Genomic DNA, 16692 nt, shown 5'->3' with positions numbered 1-16692 from the left:
GGAATTACTGAAGCTCACCAAACTACTACTGACCTGGTTTGGGTTGCCTAGTTTTCACTAGACAAGTTGAGTCGATAAAGTCTTTATAGCACAAAACATGTAACCGCTCCAAATATTTATTTAGTTCTGATACAACTAAATAAGGTGTTTTTCAAGAAAATAATACAAAATAATGTGAGATGAGTCTCGATATTGTACTAAAATATTCAATAATTAATGAAATCACATAAAACAAATATTGCTAATTAATAAGCTATAATGAAAATAAACATAATATAGAAGTACTAAGTCATACTAAAATAAGCACGACTAATAAGTATTATTAAATGACTAAACACTAGAGCAAAAGTAAAACTAAGTTATACATTTTCATTGTCTAAATCAATGCAAAACTAAAAAACAGATATCCTACGCCATTGTCATTCCTAATGTTAAATTGAATTTCTTTTTATTAGCATTAGTATTGATTTGGTTTTGGTTTGAGCTTTATTTGAGTTACTAATATTTATGAGCTATAAAAGTTATTAAACCATTCGAAAAATCTCAGTTCAAGCTTAAAATAATACGTTAGAAGACAAAAATTATGAAAAAGTTTTGAGGAACCTAATTATATTCGAGTCGGTTTGATTTTTTATTTTTTAGTTAAAATCAAACCAACCTAATTATACTTGTATTTTTTTTGGGGGGGGGGGGGGGGGGGGGGTAAACGAACACTTGTATTGACACCAAAGTGACGGTTACAAAGCCAAACAGGTACAGACCACTTATTTCTCAGAAAAGGACTAAGCTAGCAAAAGGAAGACCGGTAGCCCTATCACTAGTAATCTATTGCAACCACTGAGTGCAGCCTAGCAGAGAGATTAGCCTATCGAGAGTTAACTTTGCATAACATATTCTTGGAATCGAATATTTTCCTCACCACCCAAATTGCATTATGGTGCAATTTTCAATAGAGCCAGCTTTATGTAGTAAGAGTGTACCCATTTGATCCAGAAGCAATCTTTTTTCTTAGTGATGGCCTAAAGCTGTGTAAGCACAGCAGCTTGATTCCAAAGTGATAGGCTGCGAACATTTTGGCCCCCAGCAACTCTGGCCATACATATCTTCTCCCAAGACACAAGTACTTTTCTGAAAACATTGGCTGAGTCAGTACAAAAAAAGGTTCTGCACACACAATCAATCATCTTTAGTATCTTCTTGGGCAATATAAATATTTGTGCCTGGTAGGTTTGGATACCAAAGATGACTGACTTTATCCGTTGAATCCTGCCAGCATAAGCGAGAAATTTAGCTAACCAACACCTTATTCTCTCAGTGATCTTTTCCACCAGTAGAAGACATTTTGGAGACAGTGAACTTCTTTGAGGATAGAGAAACCCCCAATTTGAAAGGGATCTCACCCTCAGCATAGCCCAAGGTGGAAATAGGATTTCCTGCTTCAATGCCAAGGAGACACTAGACATAGATAGAACTTTTCTTGCAACCCTAAAGCAGCAGAAAATTTGTGAAAAGCATCCTGAAGAAGTTGAATTGACTTCACATCTGCCTTACAGAGCATCAGTAAGTCATCGGCAAAGCAAATATGTACCACACCAATCTTCTTGCACCTTAGGGGGAATTTGAAGTCCTTGTGAAGTCCAAGCAGTATAGTTCCCATTGTAAATATTTCATAGCAATGACAAAGAGGTAAGGGAGCATAGGGTCCTCTTGCCTTACCCCTCTTTTCTCCTGGAATGGGTTAGAGAGACCATCATTCAACACCAAAAAATAGAAAACTGTAGATATACACTTTATTATCTAGAGGATGAATTTATAGAGGAACCCCAATTCTTCAAGCATTTTTCAAAGAAACTCCATTCAATAAAGTTATAAGTCTTCCTGAGGTCAACTTTCATAAAACATCTTGGAGATAGACTTTCTTTTAATACCATTTTTAACAACTCATGACTAAAGAGTATGTTTTCAATGATACTCCTACCCTCAATGAAAGCTGATTGTGATGGGCTAAGTATATGACAAATAACACTCTTATTCCTTTTTGTTAAGACTTTGGTAATAATCTTATAAAAAGTAGTGAAGCATGCTATAAGTCTATAGTATTTGACATGTGTAGCGGAAGGGACTTTAAGTACAAGTGTAATGGAAATGCAACTAAAAGTTTTAAGAAGCTTTCCAAAGGCACAAAACTCCTTCACTGCAGCTAAGACATCAGATTTAATCATTGTCCCGTTCTAAGTAAAGAACTCAATTGGATAACTATCAATACCTGGAGCTTTCTCATGTGGCATGCCCTTGATAGCAACTAGTATCTCATGATCACTAATAGGAGTGATCAGAAGACACTTTTGTTGATAAGTGAGACAAGGGTCACTCCTTATAACTTCAGTATTTGGACAGGGTAACTCCTCAGCAACTGAACTCATTAAGTGGGAGAAAAATAAGATGAATTCAGCCTCCACTAATCTAGCATCATGCAATTTAGTACCATTAGAATTATAACGGGGTTATAATATTCCTGCTTGCCTTAATTTTATTTAAACGTGAAAGTATCTGGTATTTGCATCTCCACTAGAAAACCAGCAAACTCTGGACTTTCGTCTGAAAACCCGTTCCTCAACAGTACTCCACTTACTGATATCATTTAAGAAGGTCTTCTCCTGTTCTAGCCATAGTGGACAAAGAGGTTAAGTAGCAATTTGAGCTTTTAGAATCTCCAACCCCCTGTCTAGCTAGTTGTAATTTTTCGATGTAAGAAGCCACGTATGCATTCAGTCCCTTTAAACCTGCCTAAAGAGCTTTTAGCTTCATCCACAACTAATATATTTTGGTTCCCCAATCCAACACTTGGTGAATTACGCTTCACAATGATAGAAAGAGCCGACAATGAAGGGTCAAAAAGCAACGTCACTATGAACACTTAACTGCCACAAGCCAGTTATCCCCGTGATAACTTTTCTGACACATCTAGCTTTGAATCTGAAGGTCAAAAGGATCGTTAGACCACGGTTTCACGGTTCGTATTCGTACTGGAAATATCTGCTACCAGAATACTACGAAAATCAGGGTCTCTTTTTAACCACCTGGAAGCCATTCTGCTCTTGGACATCTGCCTCAGCATTCCAATAGTTATCAGCATTGTGCTCAAATTTCATATAATCAGTACAAAACTTGGGACTTCAATCATAGTTTACCACCTGATGGATAGTCCAGTAGGGGTGATGATCTCAATGGACTCAAGGAGTGGTCGAGAGACATCATTTTCAACCAGTATACGAGCATAAGAGATCCTGTCAATATTAACAGTAAACTTGTCTGTGTATAGAGGTCGGCAACACAAGCGACGTTACTCAGAGCATTACTAGACCAATACCTCACCGGCAAGCCAGAAAATAACCCATAATGGAATGGTGGTTACGCAATCAAGGTCGAAGTCATAGTCAATTTCCAAATTTTGAAGCACAAATGGTTTATTATGGAGTGTGTAAGGATCTACTTGAATGACCTTATCACATTCCTCTACTGAATCAAAACTAAAAGTGCATTAGCCTTCATCGTGCAACAAAATATAGGGTTTACTCACAAAATTTCTGTAACATCCCGTAAATCCATATAGAGTGTGAAAGCATTGTATGAGTCCTTTGGAACCTTATATGTTGGGTTACGTGCATGACTTTAGGCTAAAGACCCAAGAGGAGATGGTCAAAATGAAAATTCACTGTAGTTTCACGAAAAGGAGGTTTGATGGTCGTTCTTTGTATCGTCGATCTGTTCGACGCTCCGTCCTTTGCATCGTAGAAAGTAAGGAAGAGAAAGTTGCTCACTGAAAATTTCATGACTTTGACGGAGCAGATCGACGCTCCGTCGTTTGTGCCGTAGAATTGACCTAGCACAAAGACCATTCGACGGATCAGATCGACACTCCGTCGATCTGTTCGACGCTCCGTCGTTTGTACCGTCGATTGTGCCTGACGGGCTGAAATTATATAAGTTGCAAAATTTTAGTTTTCTTCCATTCTTTTCACTCTCAAAAACCCTAAGGACGAAAATATCTCTAGGGCTCCAACACTAAGGTAAGAACAACTTAATCATTGATTATCAATCCTAACATCAAACCCATGATTCTTGTGACTAAAACCTAGGGTTTGCAACATAATTCTTCCTAAAGTGATTCAAGTTAGGGTTTGGGTGTTCTTTACTAAAAAAGTGAATTGCTAAACTTTGTTTAACATACTAAGGTATGTCTTTCGTTTAAAAACCTCATCATGGATATATGTTTTCTTCTCAAAGGTTCTTTACTGAATAAAGAGCTGAACTTCTCATGCAAAACCCTAATTCATGTCTTTGCTTGTGGTTGGTGTAAGTGAGGGGACAAGCCCACATTAAACCTTGATTGTATTATCCTCTATATATGTATATGAAATCATAATCGTTTCTTCTATAAGAGATGATCAGTGATGATGGTTAATTGTTGGTATGATGATTTTACAAAGAAACTAAGACAAAGGAATCTTGTTTAAAGAAGTGGAACGCTTTCAAGATTATCTATGAAATTATGGATTTTCGTAATGGCATAATGAACTTTAATGTTATTTGATGGTGTGACTACTTTGAGACAAATTGTGAACCGACTTTTATGCTATGAACTTTGTTGTTGTGTTTGGCCTAGCAACTCGGGAGGAAGGGTAGCCACTATGGATCCTAGTGTGATGATGCCTAGCCATTCGTGAGGAAGAGTGGCCACTTCCGGGTTCGCTACCTGGGGTGTGATTATGCCTAACTATTCGGGAGGAAGGATAGCCACCGTTGAATTTCATATTCCGATGTGGTGCGCTGTGACAAGGGAACCTCTACGGTCACCCCTTCGATGTGCTTGATTCTTGGGCCTGTATTGGCATGTGTGATATTCTTATTTTCTCATGGAATTGTTGTTGTTAATTATGATCAATTGAAAGACATATTTGAAGTTGTGCCTTGACAAGAGGCCTTATAATCGGTTTTGATAATTCTTATTGAGACTTCCGCTGATTTAATTCATATATTCATGATTTGTTACATTTATTTTATAAACTGTTGGAGGCGACTATTGAACCTGACAGGTTCAAGTGTTATTATTGTGTCGTTTAGGTTTTTTCGATGTTGTTCATGACGTTGGATGCCGGTCACGTCTAGGGTGGGTTTTGGGGCGTGACAATTTCTGAAATTCAACACATAACTCTGCACGGATTTCACATACCGGGTGTCACCTATAACATAATCAATCAAGGCTGACTTAGAAATAGTCCTCCTGCTCTTTCAGGTCGTCATCTACAATATTAACATAAACTTTGCCTTCTTTAGTGATAGGGGAACATAGGATAGTGACTTACCCTTTTGTGCAATTCAGTTTTCTTGATAGTCTTTCTTCACCGGGGTTGGTTGGGAGGACGACTGCTCAGAGAATTGGAGCTCCCTCGTCGTGGCTGAATCACAGGCTTCTAGTTATATCGACTTCTGGGATTAAGAATCAGATATAGGTTTCCAATGATTGATTGGAATTGAGGCGGAAGCAAACTGACAAACGTGAGAGAAGGCAGTCGACAACTCAATCCATCTTTAGGGGTAACGAATTTTGTTACCCAAGTAGTACCGTTGTCGGAATTTAATTGTGGTTTCATGGTAAAAACCTCAGGTGGTGGAAGTTTGCAAAGCCGACAGAGTCCTCATTTTTCTATGATCCAAATTTTGGACGTTCCCAGTCGGGTATTATTTTCAATACCAAATCAAATCAAATCGAATCACAATTATTTTTTTTCCAGTTTAATTCAAATTATCGGTTTGGTGGAATTGTTAATTTTCTTTATACACCGATGTTTTGGTTAGTTTTTAAGATGAGTTTTTTAAGTTAAGTGCAAAATCTTTTTTCACTGACAAAACGTTAACTTTTTAAAGTAAAATGTATGTCCAAATAAAATTTTGAACGGTTTAAATACCATTATTTGTCTTCAACTTTAAATCATTATTCTACAATTAAATTCATCTCCAAATACCTATTAGATATAAGTTCAAAAAAATTGTTTTCCACTGGAGATGTGACAAAAAGTTGCTCTTTCCTGACTATAAAGTAAACTAATATTCGAAAACAGACACATGGGTGATTCATCTCCAAATAGTAAGAGTTAGTAATATTCGAAAACAGACACATGGGTGATGTGTCAGCAATGAATGCACTTAATAATAAATGACATCATGGTTCATAAGTCCTTATACCAAATCATTGTCTTTTAGCCAATCAACATAAGGAATATGTCCAACATAAGGAATGGTTTTAGATTGCTTACTCTATAAGTTTCAATTTATATCAACTTATTTAATTAGACATAAAATTTTTAAAAAAATGATTTTTTTAAAATTTATGGTGTTAAATAAGTTATATATATTTTATGTTGCTATAAATAATTACATAAATGTAAATTATATCCAAATATAAAAAGGGGTCTTTTTTTTTTAGCACGAATTAATAAAAAAATACGAGGGAGTATGTTATATGAGTAGTATTCAAGTACTCTCCCGCCCATTTTTATTTGTTCATATTTGACTTTGCACACTTTTTAATTAAAGAAGCAATAGATAAAATGACGATTTTACTATATTATTCGTTATTATTATAGATAATTGAAATCAATCAAACATACTTTAAAAGTTGTGCAGCCACTAATAATTACTTGAAGCTTTCAACCTAATTATTAATAATAGGGATAAAATAGATACGAAATGATACATTATCATCCAGATTGAACAAGTAAAAATAGATATTATTTTTAATAAAGCGGACAAGTAAAAATGGAAGAAGCTGAGTATCAATCTTTTTTTTTTTTTTTTAACATGAAGAACCGTAGTAGCTATAAATCATTTTGTCGTAATGAGCCCACTCATCACCAAACAGATGGTGATAATGCCACCAGCTCCGATATTAATTAAGTTTATTTATATATTATCTTTTGGGAAAATTTTCAATTCAACTTTTCTAACGTCATGCTAAATTTAATATTTGTAAGCTGTTTTTTCTTATTCTCGAATTGTATACTGTATCTTCTGTTGCAGGGAATTAATAATCCTCAACCACTTCAACCTATGTATCCGTTTCAATAATAAATTTCAGCAAACCCGAAACCTTGATTTAACAAACTAGATGGTGTATGTCCGTGCGTCCAACACTTTAGATTATAGTGTATCTATGTGTATGTAATTGTGTTTGGGAAGTAATAATATATATATTTTATATTGCTAATAAATATACATAAGTTTGCACTGTTTTTATGCATATATATATATATATATATATATATATATATATATATATATATATATATATATATGCATATATATATATATATATATATATATACTATGTTCAAAACACGATTAATATAACATTGTAGTTTGTGCTCCGTATCCAAAACTTTATTATATTAGTGTTTGCTAAGAATACAAAGTTTGCAAAAATTTATTAATATTTTTTAAAAGATAAGACTTGTTTAAAAGGAAACTATTTTCCTCTCTTTGAGACAAAACAATAGCAATATTTAAGCATCAGTTGATACTTTGAATTTTAATTCGATTAATTTAAAGAGGTAAAATATTCTATTGTTAATGTATGTAGATTGGACCTAAACAATACTTATTATTTTTTATCAAATTTTGATTTGGATAATTCTAATTCAAATTATTAAATTAATTTTACATGTTTAAAATGAAACAAAGTAGAAATTTGATTTTCTATTTAAATGAAGAACTAGTATTTTTTAATTTTTGGTGAATATTCTTGGTTTAGCTCATTTTACTTGTCATGTTGTCTTTTGCACTTTTTTTAAGGAAACGTCAATTAGAATTATAATTTGACTAATTTACCTTATTTATTATTTGATCTCTATTTAATATTATTTTTTCTTTTACGACATTAATCTTTTTTCACATTCATTAGAATAAGATTAAAAATGAAAAAGTAATTAAATTCTATCTTATTTTAAAATATAAATATTTTAAGTATATTTATTTTAGTAAACATAACAAATAAATGACATAGCGGAATAGCAAATACAACAGTTAAATATCTAGATTAGATCTCAGGCTAATATAAGAAAAGAAAGGAAATTGTACGGTTTGACTACTTAACCTTTTGAAGAAAAGCAATAATATGGGATCCACGTTTTTTGCTATACAATAATTGTATTTGCTTTCACTAATGGGTTGATACGCATGTGGCAATGAATCCACCATTATTGACTTAATGGAGATACTTTGGGAATTACATGAATATTGTTTGATTTTTTAATATGGGGTGCACGTTTTTTTTTTATATTGCTTTTTTTTAATATGGGATCCACTTTTTTTTTAATATATTGTTTGATATTTTTAGTATAGGGTCCACTTTTTTATTTTTTATTTACATGAGTTGGAGGTGGACAACGAAACCACCCCCAACTCATGCTTCTAATATAGTAAAATATAATTTTGTTGTAACCTTAATTTTACGTGGTTGGCCATGAAACCGCCCACTTTACTTGTTCATGTTTGACTTGACACACCCCTTAAAAAATAATTAATAAAATAATTAATTCACTAATCATCCTTTGAATATAATAAATCTAATGTTTTGGAAATGCATTGGGAAATGATTATAGTTAATAATAAGGATAAATTAGGAACTAAATGATAAATTGTTTTTTAATTTTTTAAAATGGACAAGTAAAAGTGGACATCTATTTTTAGTATAATGAACAAATAAAAGTGAACGGAGGGAGTAATATCTTAATTTTCCTATGGATTATTATTTTCTAGTGCTAAAAATGTTAAAGAAAGTTTATTTATTACATACTATATTGATACCAAACGTGAGAAAATATATTTCTGAAAAGATGGATGGTGAAGAAGATACTAGGGTCAAAAGACTGCTTCGTTGCTGCTTCTAATGTTTTACAGGCAAATCCCAAAAGAAGCATGATAAAACAGCTGTATTTGCAGTCGCTAGGGGAGGTTCCTAGAGCACCATGGACGAGTTTACTGGTCCAGAACTCAGCTAGACCTAAAGCTCTATTTATTATGTGGCTTCAAGTTCAAAACAGGCTCCTCACCACAGATAGACTACTACAATGGAATATTCAAGTAGACCCAATCTGTCAAATATGTTACACTGGAAATGAACACAGAGATCACTTTTTTTTTTTATTGCAATTTTGCACAGGTGCTTTGGCGCTTTGGCAAAGGTTGATGAGATGGTTGCAGACCCACTGGCCAGTACAACAGAACTGGAACCAGCAATACCAGACAGTCCTAAACCTTTCCAAAGGCAAGACAACACAGGATCAACTGTTACGAATGGTATATGCAAAATTTATATTTGCACTGTGGAAAGAGAGGAATAACTGAGTTTTTGAGAAAAGGGAGACACAAGGGGTGCACTTAGCAAAGGAAATAGCATGCGTATGTACTGCTAGAGCTGCCTCAATAGTGAAAACAAGACTGCTACAATGCAAATTCTGATAGAATACGAGCTGAGTTAGATATATAGACTATAGCAAGCAATAAGGTGTTCTGATGTATAGTTACCAGTTATCCTTCGTATAGTTTAGAAGGGGAACTCATCAGATTTAGCAAGCTGTGTTATAGCTTGGCTGTTTTGTAATTATTCTCTTGGTATTAATACAAGCCTATTAGTTACCAGTATATATATATTTCTGCAAAAAAATATAGCGGAAACTAATTTTTGTCCAACACACATAAATAACATTTGAGCAGTCCACGCATTAACATATTATAGATTTCTTAGCATTTTCAAAAATGATTTTGGAGCTTTATGTATTTTTTTGGGGGACTTTATGTGTGATCTTAAGTTCTTAACCCTCGTAATCCTTTCTTCCAGAAATGGCTACGTATACGTCACTTCCTAGTTTGTGAATTCCTACCTGAAATTGGCGCTAATTGAGTCCTAAATTATGAACTTACTAATTTAAAGGAAGTCGCATGAGCAAGTTAAAGACAAAATCATAATGTACTATTTTATTATAGTTAAATAATCCTTAAAAATTGCACTTTGGTCAAACAAAGGTTGAAAAAGCCTTGTGGAAATTTTGAAGGGAAGCCTTGGAGCAATGATAAAGTGGTCTCCGTGCGACCTATAGGTCACGGGTTTGAGCTGTGGAAGCAGTTACTAATATTTGCATTAAAGTATGCTGTCTAATTACACCCCCTTGAGGTGCGGCCCTTCCCTGAACCCTATTAATTCGTGATGCTTTGTGCGCCAATCACTAATATTTGCATTAAAGTATGCTGTCTAATTATACCTCTTGAGGTGCGGTCCTTTCCCGAACCCTGTTAATTCGGGATGCTTTGTGCACCGGACTGCCCACCTCATTGACTACAAATTAAATGATGCTTGTAGTTTTCCGACTAACTTTTGATACATTTCTTTGAATTTGTTTTGTCACATTTGGTTATAGAACACGAATCCCTTCTACCGATAATGTTTGTAGTGTTAATTGTTTAATTTATTAGGACACTTTAAAATGAGTAATCACACCAAGAATAACATATACAGTGAAATTCAATTTTTAAAACGATGATAAAAGTTAAAAGAGCAAGAAGCGTACATAAACTAAATTATAGTACGTCATGAATGTCAATCCTTAAGTCAGCAGCCTAAAATACAGATTGAGTATCAAGCCTGTCAAAAGCATAATAGTAAGCAATACTAAGTGATTTAAAGTCCATTCCGCATATAGATAGATAGAGGATTTATGATAAAAATGAATATTTGCGGTGAAGATGAAGTAAGTGAATCATTAAAATAGTCAGTCTTGTAAATAGGCAGGCCAATGGAGATACATCTTAAGATTTGTTAGACCAAAAGCTTTCACAAAATGAAAAAGAAAATAATGAAGAAAGTGGGTGCAGCAAATTAATTACTTTAATAAAGCACACCGTAAAAAATACAGAAGAAAGGGTACCACAAGCTAATTATAAAATTGCGTTTAACCAATAACTTATTGGTTATTATTTTTGAAACAGTAAGGGTGGATTAGAAAACAAAGAAATAAATAACTTGTTATTTTCTTAAAACGTGAAATATTTTAAAACAAATTTACTGTACTAAAACGACAAATATTTGGGAGAGGTAGTATTATTATTGTAAAAGATTCGCTGAATTCAAACTTGAAAGAGATTCTCATTTCTTAGAACCTCAATTATATTGGTTGCTCCATAATTTTCATAACCTCGAAACTATGGCTTGATTCGCAGAACCAAGCAGAAAACCAGGGTGGCAACAGTCTTATTGTTTAATGTTGCTTTCTTTATTAGTATAACTACATACTCAACTTGATCAACATTTAAAATACCACTTTTTTCTCAGGATTGGTAGCTTAATTTACATTCACATTGAGCCTGGTGAAACTTAAAACAAAATTAACAAAGGAAAATGTACTTACCATCTAAGTCAACACTTTTGATACAATAAATCATATCCAGCAATGTCATGTAGTAAATGTTTTTGCATCATTAGAAAGATTCTAGCCTTTTTGTTTCATCTATAGTGGAATGATTCACGTTCTATTCCTCCCCAACCAAAAAGAAGAATCTCGAGAAAGATTCATTAACCCCATAAGAACAATCAGAACTTGAGCAGGGCAGACCTAGCCTATAGGTATAGGTTCATGTGAACCTAGGAGCTTCTGTTAAGGCCATGTATTTTGTATTAAGAAAATTACAAAATATTCATAAATGTTGTGATTGTGAACTCAGTTATTGTTGCATTTTAACTTGAAGTCGTTACACGATCCCATAAACTTTAAGTCCTGGATCCGTCTTGAGCTTGACTACTTTAAATTGTCCCCATCGTCCTAACAGCCGATCACACAATTAAAGTTGCTAATTGCCTTGATTATCCTGGGGAAACTGAATCAGTACAATCTTTCATTTTTACTATTATAATCTGTTAAAGTAGTTTGTAACTGAAAATCTTGCTTATAGAAGGAAATTACAAACAAACGAAAAAAATTGTCTGCTTTTCTGAACTAAGATTATTATCTGTGAAGGTTCAAATTTTACTTCCATGATGCACCAGAAGTGAAGAGAATTAGGATGCCACAATAAGAAGGCAAAGTCTATACATTTAGTGTTTGTGTTGTATTTTGTGTCTGTACTGAGTTTCTTTCCCTATTAGCAAACCACTTGACTGTTCTCCTTACAATTGGAAGCCAAAGCTTCCTCCTCCTTTCCTCTTTCACATTGTTTTGTGGAACTGAAAGCTCTCTATTCCTGTTGTTGAAATCTAAGAATCTTGGATGCACTATAATTTCTGACATGGATCTTTTCTCATTTTGATTTACTACTTTTGATGTACTTGCTGATACAGGGGCTGCAACAAGACTATTTTGCTTGAATTTACTCTCGAACAATCTTTTCCTTTCCATTTCATCCTTGATATTCATCCTTTGACCTTCTTCTATCACTCTTCTCGCCGTGGATTGCTCAGAGTTTCTGTCCATTGATGAGAATCTGTTGCTTTTCATGCCATTAAGCATTTCCGAATTCAAGAATATCAGGTCAGAAGAACTTACGTTGCTCCATCGATTCTTGAAGACAACATCTGAGATTATGATCTTATGATTGAACCTGTGTAGTGCTTTCTCATTGTTTTCTTGTATTGGCAATTCTTCTTCCTTCTTACCCTTTTCGGATTTCCTAAAGCTACTCCCGATACTAAATCTTGAGGATCCATTTCCCTCTCTTTGAATATAAAGTTCCAAATTTGATTCCTCTCTTGACTGATTCCATAAGAATCTCAAACTATCTGAATATGTAAGTAATGAAAGGTCTTCAGAACTGATCTTATGCCTGCAAAGAGGGCAGGTTGAATGTTTTTCCAACCACTGATCAATACAGTCAATATGAAAGGCATGTTTACACATAGGAAGCAATCTAAGAATTTCAATATCTTCAAATTTTGATAAGCAAACAGCACATTCAAGCCCTTGTTTGGACCCTTTCAGTAGAGAGAATCTGAAAAAAGGGAGCGATTCCACCACAGTTTTATCGATACCTGAGGAACGAGACACTGATCGAACAAGTCCATCCTGAATATGAAGGTTGGTGCTGTTATGAACAGGAGAAGATGTCCTATGACAGAACTTGGCATAGAGGAGTAGAAGAAAAGTTAGTGAAAACATGATAGAAAGGACACCGATAACAACAGCAAGGCTTGGCTGGAAACTGCTAACAGCATCTTCTGAAGATGGCAAATCTTCATGATCAGCTCTCACATTCAAAGTAAGCACTGCTAACATTAAAAAGATACTTAATCGATTCATGAAAAGATTGAACTTCCGATAAATCAAAGGCTTATGAAAATACATCTCCTTTATGTTGTGTATAGAGAAGCTCTCAAACTATAGAAGGTAGTTTGACATTGGTTTGTTGTGTCTCAATATTTATTTTTTATATTTGGGCAAGTGTATCCACCTGGTTTGTCTGTTTTCTTGGTATCTTCACGGATTGTTTTCTTTATTTGTGGATGTGAGGTCTGCTCCAAGTTTTAAAACTGGGAATGTTATGTAAGTGATGGAAATGTGGGAAGGCTTAAACATGAACACATATTCTTCTGACTTGGGGCCTAATAAAATTAGAATAATATCGTTATCTTTTACCTACTCAATTTTGAAAGGATGCAGCCTCTGACGCAAGCACTTCATCTCATTCATACCTAGAGGACAACTAGCCAGGGCTGAACTTCCAATATTTTTTTTTAGATATTCAGTATGAAACGTACTGACTCGACTAATTTGAATTCGCGCCGTATAAGTCCTCTCAGGGGGTAAAACGCTCCATACTAAGAGGTTCTCGCTTCCTAGAGCTTGACCCCAGTGGCGGAGCCACGAATTCAAATAAGGGGATTCAAAAAAATATTATGTCAAGGAGATTCAACAACTTATATATATGCAAAATAATTACCCCATTTACATAGTATAATTTTTTAATGAAGGGGATTCAATTGAACCCCCTTGCACCCCTCTGCCTCCCTCCTGCTTGACCCCGAGATATCTAATTAATGGTGGAGAAATCCCAACCATCTGACTACACCCTTTCAGTTAGTGTTGAATTTTCCGACAATCTCACTAGGCAGGATAAAGGCTATCTCTGTAAAAGAGAAACTCAGGAAAAAACTTTAATTTGACAGTGTTATTTAGATACTGTAACATGAATTGGTACTTGTTTTAAGATAAGTTCTGGAAACTAGTGTAAACAAATTGAGTCATCCGAGTTAGAGCCTGCATTGGAAGATTATGCGACGAGAGGGGAGGTGATAAAAAAAAATGAATATTGCTTTATCATTTTCATTTGCGAAGTTGTATTTGAATGAGTGAAGAATGACGTTTTCTCAATGAAAAAGAGAAGTTGCTATAAAGTTGATAAAATAGTTCAAATTTTGTCGAAGAAAAAGAAGCAAAACTTTATTTATACACATACAGAATGTAGTTGAACACATTCTTACAGGAAACAAACAACGCTGTCAGCAATAAATAAAAACACAAAATCCGCATTGTTTTCTGCAAAAGCACATGGATGAATCCTCAAGGGTAAAGGAACTTTTTGCGTAGTCAACAGAAATGACAGATAATGCATCTGTGCTAATTAAATAAAATTATTTTCTTGGATTAGGTTGGATGACGCATGATATTAATAGCTCTTAAGCACGTCTTAATATGAAGCATTGCTAGTTGGCATGGTGATTAATACTTTATATCATAAGAGGTATGCCCTCTATTTCATTTTATGTGAACATGTACATGTTCGACTAAGTACAAAATTTAATAGGGAAAGACAGATTTATAAGACTTGTGATCTTAAATATGTCATTTTTTTTAAAACTTACTAAATAGGAAATAGTGTCACGTGAATTAAAATGGAGGGAGTAATTAGTTTAATGAATTAAACCAAAAAAATAAACATCTTCCTATCTAATTCTAACACATTTACAACAGAGAAGAAAAAGTTCATGTCCGTGAATTATGTTGAGTTACTCTAATAGTTTCAATGGCAAAGCTTTAGCAAGTCAGATCAACAACAACAACAACAAGCCCAGTGGAATCCCACCATGTGGGGTCTGGGGAGGGTAGAGTGTACGCAGACCTAACACCCACCTTGAAAGGTAGGGCGGTTGTTTCCGAAAGACCCTCGGCTCAAGAGAGGAAAACAAGACAAAAGGTCAGATAGGGTCAAGCATATAAAAAACAATATGAAAACGAGGAATAACAAAAGCGAGAAAGTCATGGTAGAAAGGAGCATTAACTACCATAGATAAATAAGATAATCAAAGTACAAAGGCCCAACAAATATAAGCAGAAATCAAATAGCAATAAACGAATGAGCAAAACTACAACTACTATGGTGAAAGGATAAGCAACCTAGCCTTCTATCCTAATCTGAGTCCTCCACAACCTCCTATCTAAGGTCATGTCCTCGGTAAACTGAAACTGTGCCGTATCCTGTCTAATCACCTCTCCCCAATACTTCTTTGGCCTCCCTTTACCTCTTCTGAAACCGTCCATAGCCAACCTCTCACACCTCCGCACTAGAGCCTCTGTGCCTCTCCTCTTCACATGCCCAAACCATCTCAGCCTCGCTTCCCGCATCTTGTCCTCCACCGATGCCACTCCCACCTTGTCCCGAATATCTTCATTCCTAATTCTATCTGTCACGACCCAACCCCGTGGGCCGCGACCAGTGCCCTAGCTGGGCACCTATACGTACCCGATACCCAAATTAGCATATTAACAAAATAATATAATAATAATATTAGTGGACGCTACAGAATTTAGCATAAAAAGCAGACTTGGCACATATAGGCCGATAAGGCCATCATAGAACAAAGTATCCCAAACATATGTACAGAACCCACACAGATATATCCACAGACCTCTACAGAACATATCATAATCATAAGACGGGACAGGGCCCCGTCATACCCAGAACAATGTACATATCCAGATAGCAGTAACAGACTGTACTAAAAGATGGGCTCTGAAGAAGAGAGCGCCCCAAAATAGCAGAAATGGGATCCTAAACGTGTGGATCAGCGAACCTGTCATCTGTACCTGCGCGGCATGAAAACGCAGCCCCCGAAGAAAGGGGGTCAGTACGAAATATGTACTGAATATGTAAAGCGGAATCACAGAAGTCAAATCATAATGATTTCAGAAAATGAGTACAAAATCCAGAGTGTCAAATGCATATTTCCAAAACAGACAGAATGTGTACAGAAACATATGTCATATCATATCCGGTCCCTGCCATGGGACTCAGCAGACAGAACGTGGCCACCCTCCCGACGCTGGTGCCACAATACAGAGGAATCAGAAAAAGGGGCGTGGCCCCGTATCATAAAATGTCATATCAAAATGGCCATAACAGATCAGATCAGAATAGGCGGACATGGCACATCATACTCCACAGACCCATGTACGCGTATACCTGCCCCCTCACATCGGGACGCGGCGAACAATGCAGAGAATCACGCTTGACAACATATCCTGGCCCGGGCTCAGTGTGGGAAACATTGGGACATCCACGAATGGAGTAGTGAGAAACTAATGCAATTTAAAAATATCATAAATGTTTTCAAAGACTCGATGAAGCGTATCAAAGCCAAACAGATCCAAT

At 35.2% G+C, this 16692-nt stretch overlaps 1 protein-coding gene across 1 annotated transcript; it reads right to left on the bottom strand.

Annotated features, from left to right (window-relative positions):
• Window positions 1-12071: 12071 nt before the first annotated feature.
• LOC132642582 (E3 ubiquitin-protein ligase ATL42-like) lies at window positions 12072-13545 on the bottom strand. The gene has a single exon (XM_060359694.1). It carries the CDS (start codon window positions 13386-13388, stop codon window positions 12138-12140), a length of 1251 nt encoding a protein of 416 aa, XP_060215677.1. The 5' UTR covers window positions 13389-13545; the 3' UTR covers window positions 12072-12137.
• Between the last annotated feature and the right edge of the window lie 3147 nt (window positions 13546-16692).

This window comes from Lycium barbarum, chromosome 5, assembly GCF_019175385.1.
Source record: "Lycium barbarum isolate Lr01 chromosome 5, ASM1917538v2, whole genome shotgun sequence".
NCBI classification, from domain to species: Eukaryota; Viridiplantae; Streptophyta; class Magnoliopsida; order Solanales; family Solanaceae; genus Lycium; species Lycium barbarum.
The sequence above is the reverse complement of the archived record's forward strand: the minus strand, read 5'-3'. Positions and strand labels throughout refer to the sequence as shown.

Excerpts from the sequence above, each read along its gene's own strand:
- LOC132642582 (XM_060359694.1), bottom strand. The coding sequence starts at position 13,388 with ATGTATTTTCATAAGCCTTTGATTTATCGGAAGTTCAATCTTTTCATG.